Source organism: Schistocerca nitens, chromosome 4 (genome assembly GCF_023898315.1).
Source record: "Schistocerca nitens isolate TAMUIC-IGC-003100 chromosome 4, iqSchNite1.1, whole genome shotgun sequence".
In the NCBI taxonomy this organism is placed as follows: Eukaryota; Metazoa; Arthropoda; class Insecta; order Orthoptera; family Acrididae; genus Schistocerca; species Schistocerca nitens.
The window spans coordinates 484,896,148-484,907,861 of NC_064617.1; the positions used below are offsets into that span (position 1 = coordinate 484,896,148).

The window sequence follows — 11,714 nt, forward strand, 5'->3', positions numbered from 1 at the left end:
TTTCCACACATTTATTGAATATTAAATTAGTGCTGTCCTTAAGAGTTATACTTTATGTTAAGGACAATATGAGAATTCAAAGATGTTTTCTTGACAACGTTGTAGTGGAAACTGTTTGCCATTGCATTTCTACAGCTTATTATGTAGTTTGAAGTGTATCTCTGTATTCTGTGGATAACTCTTTGTACTTTGCAAAGTTCATGTTACGGATGAGCACAAAAAGCAAGAAAAGACTAGGGAGCAACTTCATTGAGTAGATAACCCACTCTTGTCAAATGTTACCAAAGAAGTGTTACATTACCATAGCCATCCGGTGTACGAGTCACCATAAAGTGTCCTTGTCTTCATTATGTGACACATTGTAGAGAAGTTTGATTATTAAATGGTACTAGCACAAAGCCTGATAGCAAAAAACTTTACACCACCACCACCTTCTTCACCTCTGCCCCTCCTACTAATCAAATTCTGGAGAAGAAAATTTCTACGTCTTGATTTTTAACTGGCTACCTTCGTGTTCATCTCAGTTAACTGTTATGCATTGGTTATGGAGGCACATACTTCATCTTTAGCCAGTTAAACAGCTTTTCATTAAGTTTTACAAGTTTAAATCTCGGTGCAGTACAAATTTCTGCATACAAAATGTGTCAAACAGCATGGAATGTTCACAGGATCTTGAGCTATTGTTGCTAGAGTTTGTGTTGATGGAAAAGAAAAAATATTGGGAACAAACGAAGAAGAGGAAGAAGAATAAATGTTATGGTACAGACACTGAATTGCCATAACATATGAGGCTGTCTTTTGAAGGAAAACCACAAATACAAAAAGCTTTACATATTGCAATCTTGTTGTTGTCCTGTTTTCCTTAAGTTGAAACAGAAACATTATAATTTTGTCAGTGTGAAGGGTGTTACGCTAATTAGGATACCCAATTTGTATTCAGAAGCATAAGGTTTTCAGTTTTTCTACCATTTTGCAAAATTACTGGAGGTGAGTGCCAGGATGTCACCTTAAATCAGCTGCATTCACTTCCTTCCCATAAATTGGCCATCTTAACTACTATTTCCACCTTTTGCGATATTCACATTGGTGAGACTGTACACTCAAACCTGTCTTACTTTCCATTTATTCAGTAATGTAACAGGGAACATCAGTTTAAATGGCTCTCTGTTGGACAGATCATTTACAAAGTGTGTTGGTCACACCTGTATGTATGCAAAATATGTGTTCACATTAATCTGCTACAGAAACTACTTGCACTTGTGTGTGTGTGTGTGTGTGTGTGTGTGTGTGTGTGTGTGTGTGTTTTCCAGCAGCTTAATAGTATGCTTGAATAGAAAATTAATCACCTCGAATGTTAAAGGTAGTACGAGGAGTGTTCAGCTAGCAATGCAAAACTTTTTTTTTTCTGAAAGCAAGTTGGTTTTGTTCATAATTCCAATACACCAAATAGTTCTCCAGTCTTTAGGCTACAAAATCCTATTTCCAACCAAATTTCTTTTCAATCTGACAACCTTGTGCCACCTTACTGGAAGGACCTGTATGGTGCCACTCTGCTAGTTGACATCAGTCAATGTCTTGCTGTAGCAATAAACTTCCCCTCATCCAGGTACTGCTTCCCATGGAGTGTATCATTTATTGGGCCAAACAAATTGAAGTAGGTAGGTGTGACACCTGAGAGCTGTAGGGTGGGTGAGGAAACACAGTCCAATGGAAGTTCCATGAGCTCCTCTATTGAGCCCTTATGTTGTCATGGAGAAGGAGAAGCTCATTTGTATTATTGTGGTGACGAACAAGCTGAAGTCCTTTCTTCAATTTCCTGAGAATACCACAGTACACTTAGAGTTGATCATTGCACTGTGAAGAAGTACATCAAATAGAATATCTCCTTCAGTCCCAAAAGACTGTCGCCATGACTTTACTGGTTGAGGGTGTGGCTTTGAACTTTTTCTTTGTAGGTGAGGTGGTGTGGTGTCTTTCCATGGATTGCCATCTGTTTCCAATTCAAACTGATGAACACGTGTTTCAGTATCTGTGATGATAAGCGATGAAAAATTGTAACAGTGAGGGCTGGTAATGCACAAGGAATTCCACACTGATGGTCCTTTGTTGCTCTTTATGGTCTTCTGTTAAGTGGTGAGGAATCCAGCGGGCACACACATTTGAGTATTCCAACTGGTGGATGAGCATGTCAGCACTACAAATGGAGACATCCAGTTGTGCAGCAAGATGTTTGATTGTGGTCTGTCAGAATGAAATGAATGAAAGTGTCCGCACACTCCAATGTTGCAGGAGTCACCACTGTATGCGGCCAGCCAGCATGCGCGAGGTCGGGCTGGTTTGCTTGACCTTATTGCAATGATGATAGACGCCTCGTCCAATGACTCACCATGCATTTGTTCATTGCCAGGTCTTTGCAGACATTCGTTAAGTACCATCCGCAGCTCGTGGTCGCATTCTCACTTCATGAGCATGGGGTCCCAGGTTAGATTCCCAGCGGGGTCAGGGATTTTCACCTGCCTCCAGATGACTGTGTGTTTGTGTTGTCGTCATTTCATCATCATTCATGAACGTGGTGAGCTTCGGCTGAGCAAAGTTTGAGAGTTTGTACGGGGCCCAACAAACCAATCATCCCAATCATCATTATTGTCATCATTAAGTACTATGAATATCTGTGGTTTTCCACCAGAAACTCAATGACAGGTGTCTGCTTGGAATGCATCCCCATTACAGACACCATTTTGAAGGCTATGTATAGTGTTGCCACCTATCAGAACTTCATGAAATTATAGGGGCTGAAGTGGTAATATTCCAAGATGTCCCACAACAAATTCTGCATTTTTTCAATCGAAGTTGGCCAAAGGAAAGTGTGTCACATTACTTACTGAATGCCTCTCGTAGTATCTGCATGTATATGGTACTGGATAAGTTATAGGTGCTGTAAACAGTCAAGCAAGCGTAGTGTTAATTTTTCCTGCTTGTTCTTGGAAGATAAAATGAAACATGTTACGAAAATTACAGATGTCGCAAATGTAATTCTTCCAGTTGTTGTATGTCACAAGTGTATTGCCACATAATACATCACCTTCTTGTTGGTGGTTGATCTAGTAGAAATTTCTAACCAAACTGCAGCCAAGATTTGACCACAAAGAAGCACATAAACAGCATATGTCTTGGCCCAAGATTAAAATTTTGTTTGCCATCAGGCAAAAAGATATTTGTAGGACATTAATACTGGTCCTTGCCAGCTCTTTTGTGAACAATCAATGCAGAGTGCACTGCATCACTGGGACATTTGAACTAGAGTTGCACAGATGAAGTTCTTGGTCACTCTTGCCTGTAAAATACACTGTTACAGTGAGTAGTAGAGCTACAGTGGCACACACAGTGGACAACAGAAGACTCTAATCAGATTGTGTGCTCATATATATAACTGTCTATACACATATGATGTGCAGTGTTGTGATCATTGTAATCCACAGAAAGATTATCTAGTGGATTACATGCATTGGATGGTGAGAGCAGGAGATATTTCTAAAGATGATGTAAGGACATTTTAGTTATACAGAATTGAGTCCTTCAGCTGAGGTGATGGATAATTTGAACCAGAATGCCTACAGGGAGCTATCAGGAAACTCAATTTAGTCATGTTTCCATCTTAATGATGACTGTAGAATTACCAGTTGTTGTGAGAGGAGGAAATGGAGACTAAAGTTTTCATACAATACATCATAATGTCTTTATCAACTGAGTATTAACTTTTTTGTTTACTGATGCGAGGCTTAATGTACATTGCTGTCATTTCCAGTAGCTTGTTTCAGGTTAGGTCAGCAATAAGGATGAAAATTTCATCTCTAACACTGACAATGTTGAGCATCAATGGCCAAAGTTAGAGTATGTAAAATACACCGTAGAAAGTATCTGCCAAGCAAGGTAGTGAAGGACGGGAAAGAGCTGGTGTGGTTAGACAGCCTCGTTAGAAAACTGCTACAAAAACAGAGGGGGCTTCATTGCAAATGTTAACATAGCTGAAGCCTCACTGACAAACAAAAACTGAACAAAACCAAAACTCATGTTAAGGAGACACGTCTGTGGAGCATTCAATGTATTCAAAAGTAAAATTCTATATACCGACTTAACAGAAAATTGTAAGAAGTTTTGGTCTTACGTTAAATCAAGAATTGGATTGAATCCATTTGTCTAAACATTGAGAGATCATAACGCTATCAAAACTAAGGATGACACAAAAAAGACCAAAGCACTACATATTTCTCCAAAACTGTTTCACTGAGAAAGTTACCATTTTAGTTCCTCCTCAAATTGTCACATGAACATCAAAATGACAGATACTGAAATGTGTGACCATGGGATAGAAAAGCAACTGAAGTTGCTTAACAGATGAAAGGCCACTGTGCCTGATGGGATACTAATATGATTCTACATAGTGTGCTACAGAAAGAAGTCCTCTTGTAGCTGCAGTGTACATCAGGCCACTGGAGGAGTGAAGTGATCCTGGGAACAGAAAAAATTGCAAGTCATTTCTATTTTCAAAGTGGGTCATTGAACACCCCCCCCCCCCCCCCCCCACACACACACACACACACACACACACACACAAATCCATAGTTCTAAATCTCTGACTTGGGCCAGTTGTTGATTTTTGGAATGTTTTTTGTTTGTACACATATTATGACATTTCTGGAGACTGGGAATCTCCGCTGTAGGAATCAACATGATTTACGAAAAAGATTCTGTGAAACCCAGCTTACTCTGTTAGTTTTTGAGACCCATAAAGCAGTAGGTACTGGTGCCCAGGTTAATGCACTGTTCTTTGATTTACAGAAGGCATTCAAGACAGTTCTGCACGTCCGCTAAAGAACAAAATATGAGCATCTACAATACCAGACCAGCTGTGTGATAGGAGTGAACAATTTATGGCACACACATCACAGCTAGCATATCATTTCCTGTGGTGGTAAATCTTCAGTTGTAAAAGTAATTTTGGGCTTATCCCATGGGAGTCTTAAAGTACCATTAGCTTTCATGTTATACACTACTGGCCATTAAAATTGCTACACCAAGAAGAAATGCAGATGATAAACGGGTATTCATTGGACAAATATATTATACTAGAGCTGACATGTGATTACATTTTCACTTAAATTGGGCTGCATAGATCCTGAGAAATCACAATCCAGAACCACCACCTCTGGCCGTAATAATGGCCTTGATATGCCTGGGCATTGAGTCAGACAGAGCTTGGATGGCGTGTACAGGTACAGCTTCAACACGATTCCACAGTTCATAGAGAGTAGTGACTGGCGCATTGTGACAAGCCAGTTGCTCGGCCACCATTGACCAGACGTTCTCAATTGGTGAGAGATCTGGAGAATGTGCTGGCCAGGGCAGCAGTCGAACATTTTCTGTATCCAGAAAGGCCCGTACAAGACCTGCAACATGCGGTCGTGCATTATCCTGCTGAAATGTAGCGTCTCACAGGGATCGAATGAAGGGTGGAGCCACGGGTCGTAACACATCTGAAATGTAATGCCCACTGTACAAAGTGCCATCAATGCGAACAAGAGGTGACAGAGACGTGTAACCAGTGGCACCCCATACTATCACGCTGGGTGATAAGCCAGTATGGCGATGACGAATACACGCTTCCAATGTGCGTTCACTGCGATGTCGCCAAACACGGATGCGACCATTATGATGCTGTAAACAGAACCTGGATTCATCCGAAAAAATGACGTTTTGCCATTCGTGCACCCAGTTTCATCGTTGAGTACACCATCGCAGGCGCACCTGTATGTGATGCAGCGTCAAGGGTAACGCAGCCATGGTCTCTGAGCTGATAGTCCATGCTGCTGCATATGTCGTCGAGCTGTTCGTGCAGATGGTTGTCATCTTGTAAACGTCCCCATCTGTTGATTCGGGGATGGAGATGTGGCTGCATGATCCGTTACAGCCATGCGGATAAGATGCCTGTCATCTCGACTGCTAGTGATACGAGGCCGTTGGGATCCAGCACGGTGTTCTGTATTACCCTCCTGAAACCACCAATTCCATATCTGCTAACAGTCATTGGATCCGACCAACGCGAGCAGCAATGTCGCGATACGATGAACCACAATCGTGATAAGCTACAATCCGACCTTTATCAAAGTCGGAAACGTGATGGTACGCATTTCTCCTCCTTACACGAGGCATCACAACAATGGTTCACCAGGCAATGCCAGTCGACTGCTGTTTGTGTATGAGAAATGGGTTGGAAACTTTCCTCATGTCATGTTGTAGGTGTCGCCAACCTTGTGTGAATGCTCTGAAAAGCTAATCATTTGCATATCACAGCATCTTCTTCCTGTCGGTTAAATTTCGCGTCTGTAGCACGTCATCTTCGTGGTGTTGGCCAGTAGTGTATGTAAATGACACAGTGGACTATGTTGAAAGTTCCATGAGGTTTTTGGCGGATGATGCTGTTGTACAGAGAGAAGTTGCAATGCTGGAAAATTGTAGGGAAATGTAGGAAGACCTGCTGAGATTGACACTTTGTGCAGGAAGTGGTAACTAACCCTCAACATAAGCATATGTAATGTACTGAGCATGAATAGATAGAAAGTCTAATTATTGTACGATTATATGACTATTCTGCAAACATTGGAAGCAGTCATTGCCTTAAAACGTGCAGTAGTATGTATATGAAGTGACTGAAATTGGAATGACCACATAAAACTAACCACATTCAAGGCAGATGTCAGACTGAGATTATTTGGAAGAATCCACATGAAATGTATTCCATCAGCAAAGGGAGTAGTTTACAAAATACTCATTCTATCAGTACTTGAATATTTCTCAGCAGTCTAGGAGTTGTACTAGACAGGATTGATAGAGGAAATAGAAGAGACACAAAGAAAAGCGGCACATTTTGCTACATGTTTTTTTAGTAAGTGCATAAGCATCATGGAGATGCTCAGCCAATGCAAGTGGCAGTCACTGCAAGAGAGGCGATCTGCGTCATGTGTGGTTTACTATTAAAGTTTCAAGAGTATATATTCCTGTAAGAGCCAACTAATATATTGGTTTCTAATATGCTCATGAAAAGACAGATGAACATAAAATCAGATTTGAGCTTGCACAGACTTACCAGTAATCATTCTTCCCATGAACCGTTTGTGCCTGGAACCGGAAAAGGGGCGTGACACTGGTGTACAAAGTACCCTCCATATCACACCATAAGACTGTTTTCAGAGTACAGGTGTAGATGCAGGTAGAGAAATTCACAGATTTCTCTCTGTCATGAACTTAAAGGAACTATGACATTAGTACACATGTACCTAAAATTGTAATCAAAATTATGAAGTTCGAGAAGTTTTGTCATATTAAATGTCAGGTGCTAATGGGGTATTATGTCTAGTAGAAGCTGCATTTTTAATGTACAAACTGTTTATTTCCATATTTTGTTTTTTTTTTTGTTTTGTAGATTTCCTTTAAGTTAATTTTAGATTACTTTCTTTGTTTAGCATATAGCACATGCCACTGAAATAAATTAATAACTAGTCAAAATTAAACAAAAAAATTAGTACTAATAATATGTTTGGGAGAAGAGGTGTGTGTGCTTAGCAGCTAGCATAATAAGAGAAAAAAGTTGGGAACTCAAATTTGTAAAGTCATTTTTCGTCTCAGAACCTCAGAATGTTGCATTGGTGTGAAGATACCATTTAGTTTTTTTGCTCTTTGCCCCCCCCCCCCCCCCCTTTTCTCTTGTGTTTCCTGTATGTTTTGGGACGTTTTTGCCATTGCTCTTCTTCTCTATCACCCTCTTTGTGCTTTAACTACTTTGTTTGCTGCTCTTTCTTATTTCTAAACATTTCTTTCGTCTTTATTCTCTCAGAGTTAAGTGTCAACAGAGTTAAGTGTTCATCTTTTGACTTCTTTTTTGATTTGCTGCACATCGTTTGAACACACAATCAGGAGCTAGGTCGTGGTACATTTGTGTCTTGGAGTGGGTTTAATGTTCAGTCAATTTGCTCTGGGATACCCATGGTTACACCTTTGGATATGAAATATATACAAGTATTTAAATAAATGAATCAGTTATCGTCTTCTTGTCAAGCTAGAGTTTCTAATGATAATGTAATCATCGTTCTTTATTATATTAAGTTCAAATATTGTATTTAGTTACTATAAGGTCACACACTCTCCTGGTTCACAGGCAATCTATGTGCTCATAATGTCTGGCTTACTTTTCTCTCACATTGCTGAAGATGATATTCAAAAAGGAAAACTAATCTGGCAGCATGTATGATGATCATAAGAGATGTTGGAAATTATCCAAACTAGCCATTGTTGTATTTCTAAATCTGCATATCTTTGTTGTCTTCTTGTCTTCCTGGCGGGCACTAAAGAGATTTTCTTCTCTGCCACAGAACTGAAAAACTGTTAAATGTATAGTGTTTTCTGGAACTACATGTGTATTTACGTACATAATCCTCTTTTTCAGAAAACTCCATCTTTAGTGTAGAGGGAGTCTACCTGTTTCCTGAAGGACGGTCTTGTTCTGTGAAGACCTGAGGTTCGTGGGAATTTGCCATTTATTCACCACCATCATGAAAAATGTGGCTGATGGTTGCACTGAAGCTTTTTGATGGCCATAAAATTGCCTTGGTGTGTGTGAGAGAGAGACAGATAAAAAAAGTGACTCGATTGGCTGTAACTTGTTGACACCATCAATATTTTTGTTTATTTCGGATGGAACAGCTCAGGGACGATTGTTATGACTGTTGAGATTTTGACGTTATGAACATTGCTTGCTCAAATCACATTTGCTTACATCTACTGAGAGTACAATAAAAGTGTTCTCAGCACATGTGTGATCTGTCTTTAATGCAGTTTTGTAATAGCCAAGGCAATATGTACCAGACGGAACATTTTTTTCTAAATAGGTACAATGTTGTATTTCAGAACTGCCCTTTATGATTGCAGTACTTTACAACTCGAATTTTAATAGTGAAGATGAAAATTTCCCCAGTGAGTGAAAAAATTAGTAGAATGAAATTAAAAAAAAAAAGTACTTTTAATGGTGAAATTTAAGCGGAGAGGATAAAGTAGCAGTGCATTAGCAAATCTATTCTAATGGCTTTCATCGAAGAAAACATTCTCACCTGTTGCCATAAATTTTGCACGGCTCTGCACGTTCATTCCTTCCAGAGTGCTCAATTATTATTGTTGATCTACTTATTCAGGCTGTTTAGCAAGGTGATATGTATTGATTTGTAAATAAAAGTTAATGTGAAGACATCTCTCTGCTTCTTACAGTGTATACTTTCTGTGCTTTGTTCAATAGTCTGAAGTAACGTATGCCCAAATGTGTCATGTACTGCTCATAGTCATTGTATAAAAATTTATGTGGATTATGGCAAAGGAATAGTTTGCTGGGAATAAGCTGTTTCGGGAAGACCCGATCAGTGTGTTCTAGATCTGAAATGTGATTTCTCTATTGACAGCATGTAAAATGTTCCTGTTTCATTCTGTTTACATATATTTTTTAGCAACTGTATATGATAAGGGGCCAACAGTTATATGTAAGTAAAATAAGAACTGGATAAATTTGTTGAACCATCAAATTCTGTCTGGTGGTATTTTCAAATAATAACACTGTAAGCGCACATTTGTGTTGAGATACTGACTGAAATTGTCAGTAAATATAGCAAAACAAATGGATTTGCTTGGTAACTGGATACTTCTAATGTTCATGAACAGGGTGTTTCGATTCCTACGATATTCTTGTATGGTTCACTTGCTTTTGGCCTTGAAGAGTGTATGTGCTGTTGTTGGTAATGTTGCTATTTTCTTAAAATTCGATTTGCAGTTTCTCTATTTTAAAGAAAAATCAATGAACGATATACACTGCACTGAACTGTCAGATTCTATGTAATATATTTTAGTTGACTATGTATTCATGATGTGCCAAATAACTCTTTAAGTAGCAGTGTTTCTGCAGTCAGCAGTCTGTGGCATTTGAACTGTGATTTTTCAGAGCATTAGAATTGATTGATGACAATCCCATTTTACTTCCCTTGCTCTAAAACCAAAACGGTGGAATAGTGAGGCTTAAAATTACTTTCATTAGTTTAATGAAGTACAATAAAAAAATTAGAGTAGGATGATGTGACATGTTGGTAATTCTAGATACAGTAAATCATTTTCAGCCACCCATTTATTTATTAACTGTGAGAGTTTACTAGTATATTTTTATAAGCATTTGAATTAGTGTAAATTATGATCAGCACACATTCTCCCTTGTAATTTGGGAAAAACTGTGAATCACACGAAAACCTTCTTACAGTTTTTCAGAAACAGACAATATTTTTTCTGTTATTTGCTTCAGATTCCAGATTTTATCCTGGAATTAACAGTAACATTACATTAACTTACCAACATGGGGGCAAACCAAAATGTTTGTCTCTGGTTAAGATCGAAGTTCTTAATCACCTGTATTTATGACGTAAAACTTACTTTTTCTTCATTACTTTGATGAGAAGTATTAGGTCCAACATGTCACCTCAAGTGGGTTGGTCAAATTTAGGTATAGAGGGTAACACAGTACTATGTTTAGGAACTAGGGAAAAAATTCAGAAGTGTTTTGAAAGGGAGAGCACTATTCCATACTGCACCAACCCTTGTCCTAAGTTTTTACAAATAAATCATTTGAGAAACAATTATGTTCAGACAAAGCAGTTATACAGATATTAAGAGGTGATTAGTAGCACATACATCTTCTGCTTGTGTACTGAAAGAAAGAGCAACAGACTACAAAAATTTGTATGACTTTTCAGCACCTCTTAGTTTACATTACAAAGAGTAATTTAATATTATACATGATAATATACATGTAAAATTTGAAATGTAAATAGTTATTGGTTGTTTATACCACTAAAAATCATGATCGGATACTTAATAAATGTCTCTTTGTAATATTGTGGTTTTTGTAATCCCTTCACTTTGACCTTTTTATCATTATTTAATTTTTGTGCTTTTATAAGACATTTGTTTTTCTTATTTTGATGATGCAGTTAGCTATGTATCTGCTTACAAAGTGTGTATTTATTTTTTCATCTTTTACAAAGATCTAGATTCAAGAACATTGCTTCTGAAGAAACAGCACTAAAGATGTTGATGGGCTAAATGTAGTCACAGTAGAGTAGCTACGTTAATGCCTGTGAATGTCTAGCACATTCTGCAGAATGTATTTAATATCAATTTATTCTATCCAAACTTATTCGTCACTATTTGTTTTTCACAGCTGTGGAAAATACTTAAATTTTAATATTTGCCAAGAAATGGAGTCCTTGTAACCAATACGACTCTACGAACTCCACATACAGTCCTGAGGAATGAGTTACCGACAGCACGACCTACAAAATTTGCTTGTGTAACCTCATTTTCCTGTCTAAGCATAACTAATATTGCAGTATGCAGAATACACAAGCTAATTGTTCTGGCTGTGTCTGCCATGAACACTTGTAATCCAAGGTCTCTCACTGGATATCTGTCAAACTTGTGAAACATCCTGATGTCATGATCTCTCAGGTTTTCTCAGTATGGTTGAATAAAGTTGTATTTTCAAGTATTCAGCCTAATTATTGATTCAGTTTTCTGCACAATATTTTGATGGCCAGTCCACTCGTGAATTTCAGGTATGGCAAACTGTGTTC

General features: G+C 38.3%; 1 protein-coding gene across 2 annotated transcripts in view; it reads left to right on the top strand.

The window, feature by feature from the left end:
* Positions 1-10,945, top strand: part of LOC126251445 (cyclin-dependent kinase 14) — a 525,593-nt gene extending 514,648 nt beyond the window's left edge. For both annotated transcript variants that reach the window (XM_049951872.1, XM_049951871.1), the window contains one exon: positions 8,501-10,945. In XM_049951872.1, coding sequence (XP_049807829.1) covers positions 8,501-8,571 — 71 coding nt within the window. In that variant the 3' untranslated portion in view covers positions 8,572-10,945. The remainder of the gene's footprint in view (positions 1-8,500) is intronic.
* The last annotated feature ends 769 nt before the right edge of the window (positions 10,946-11,714 follow it).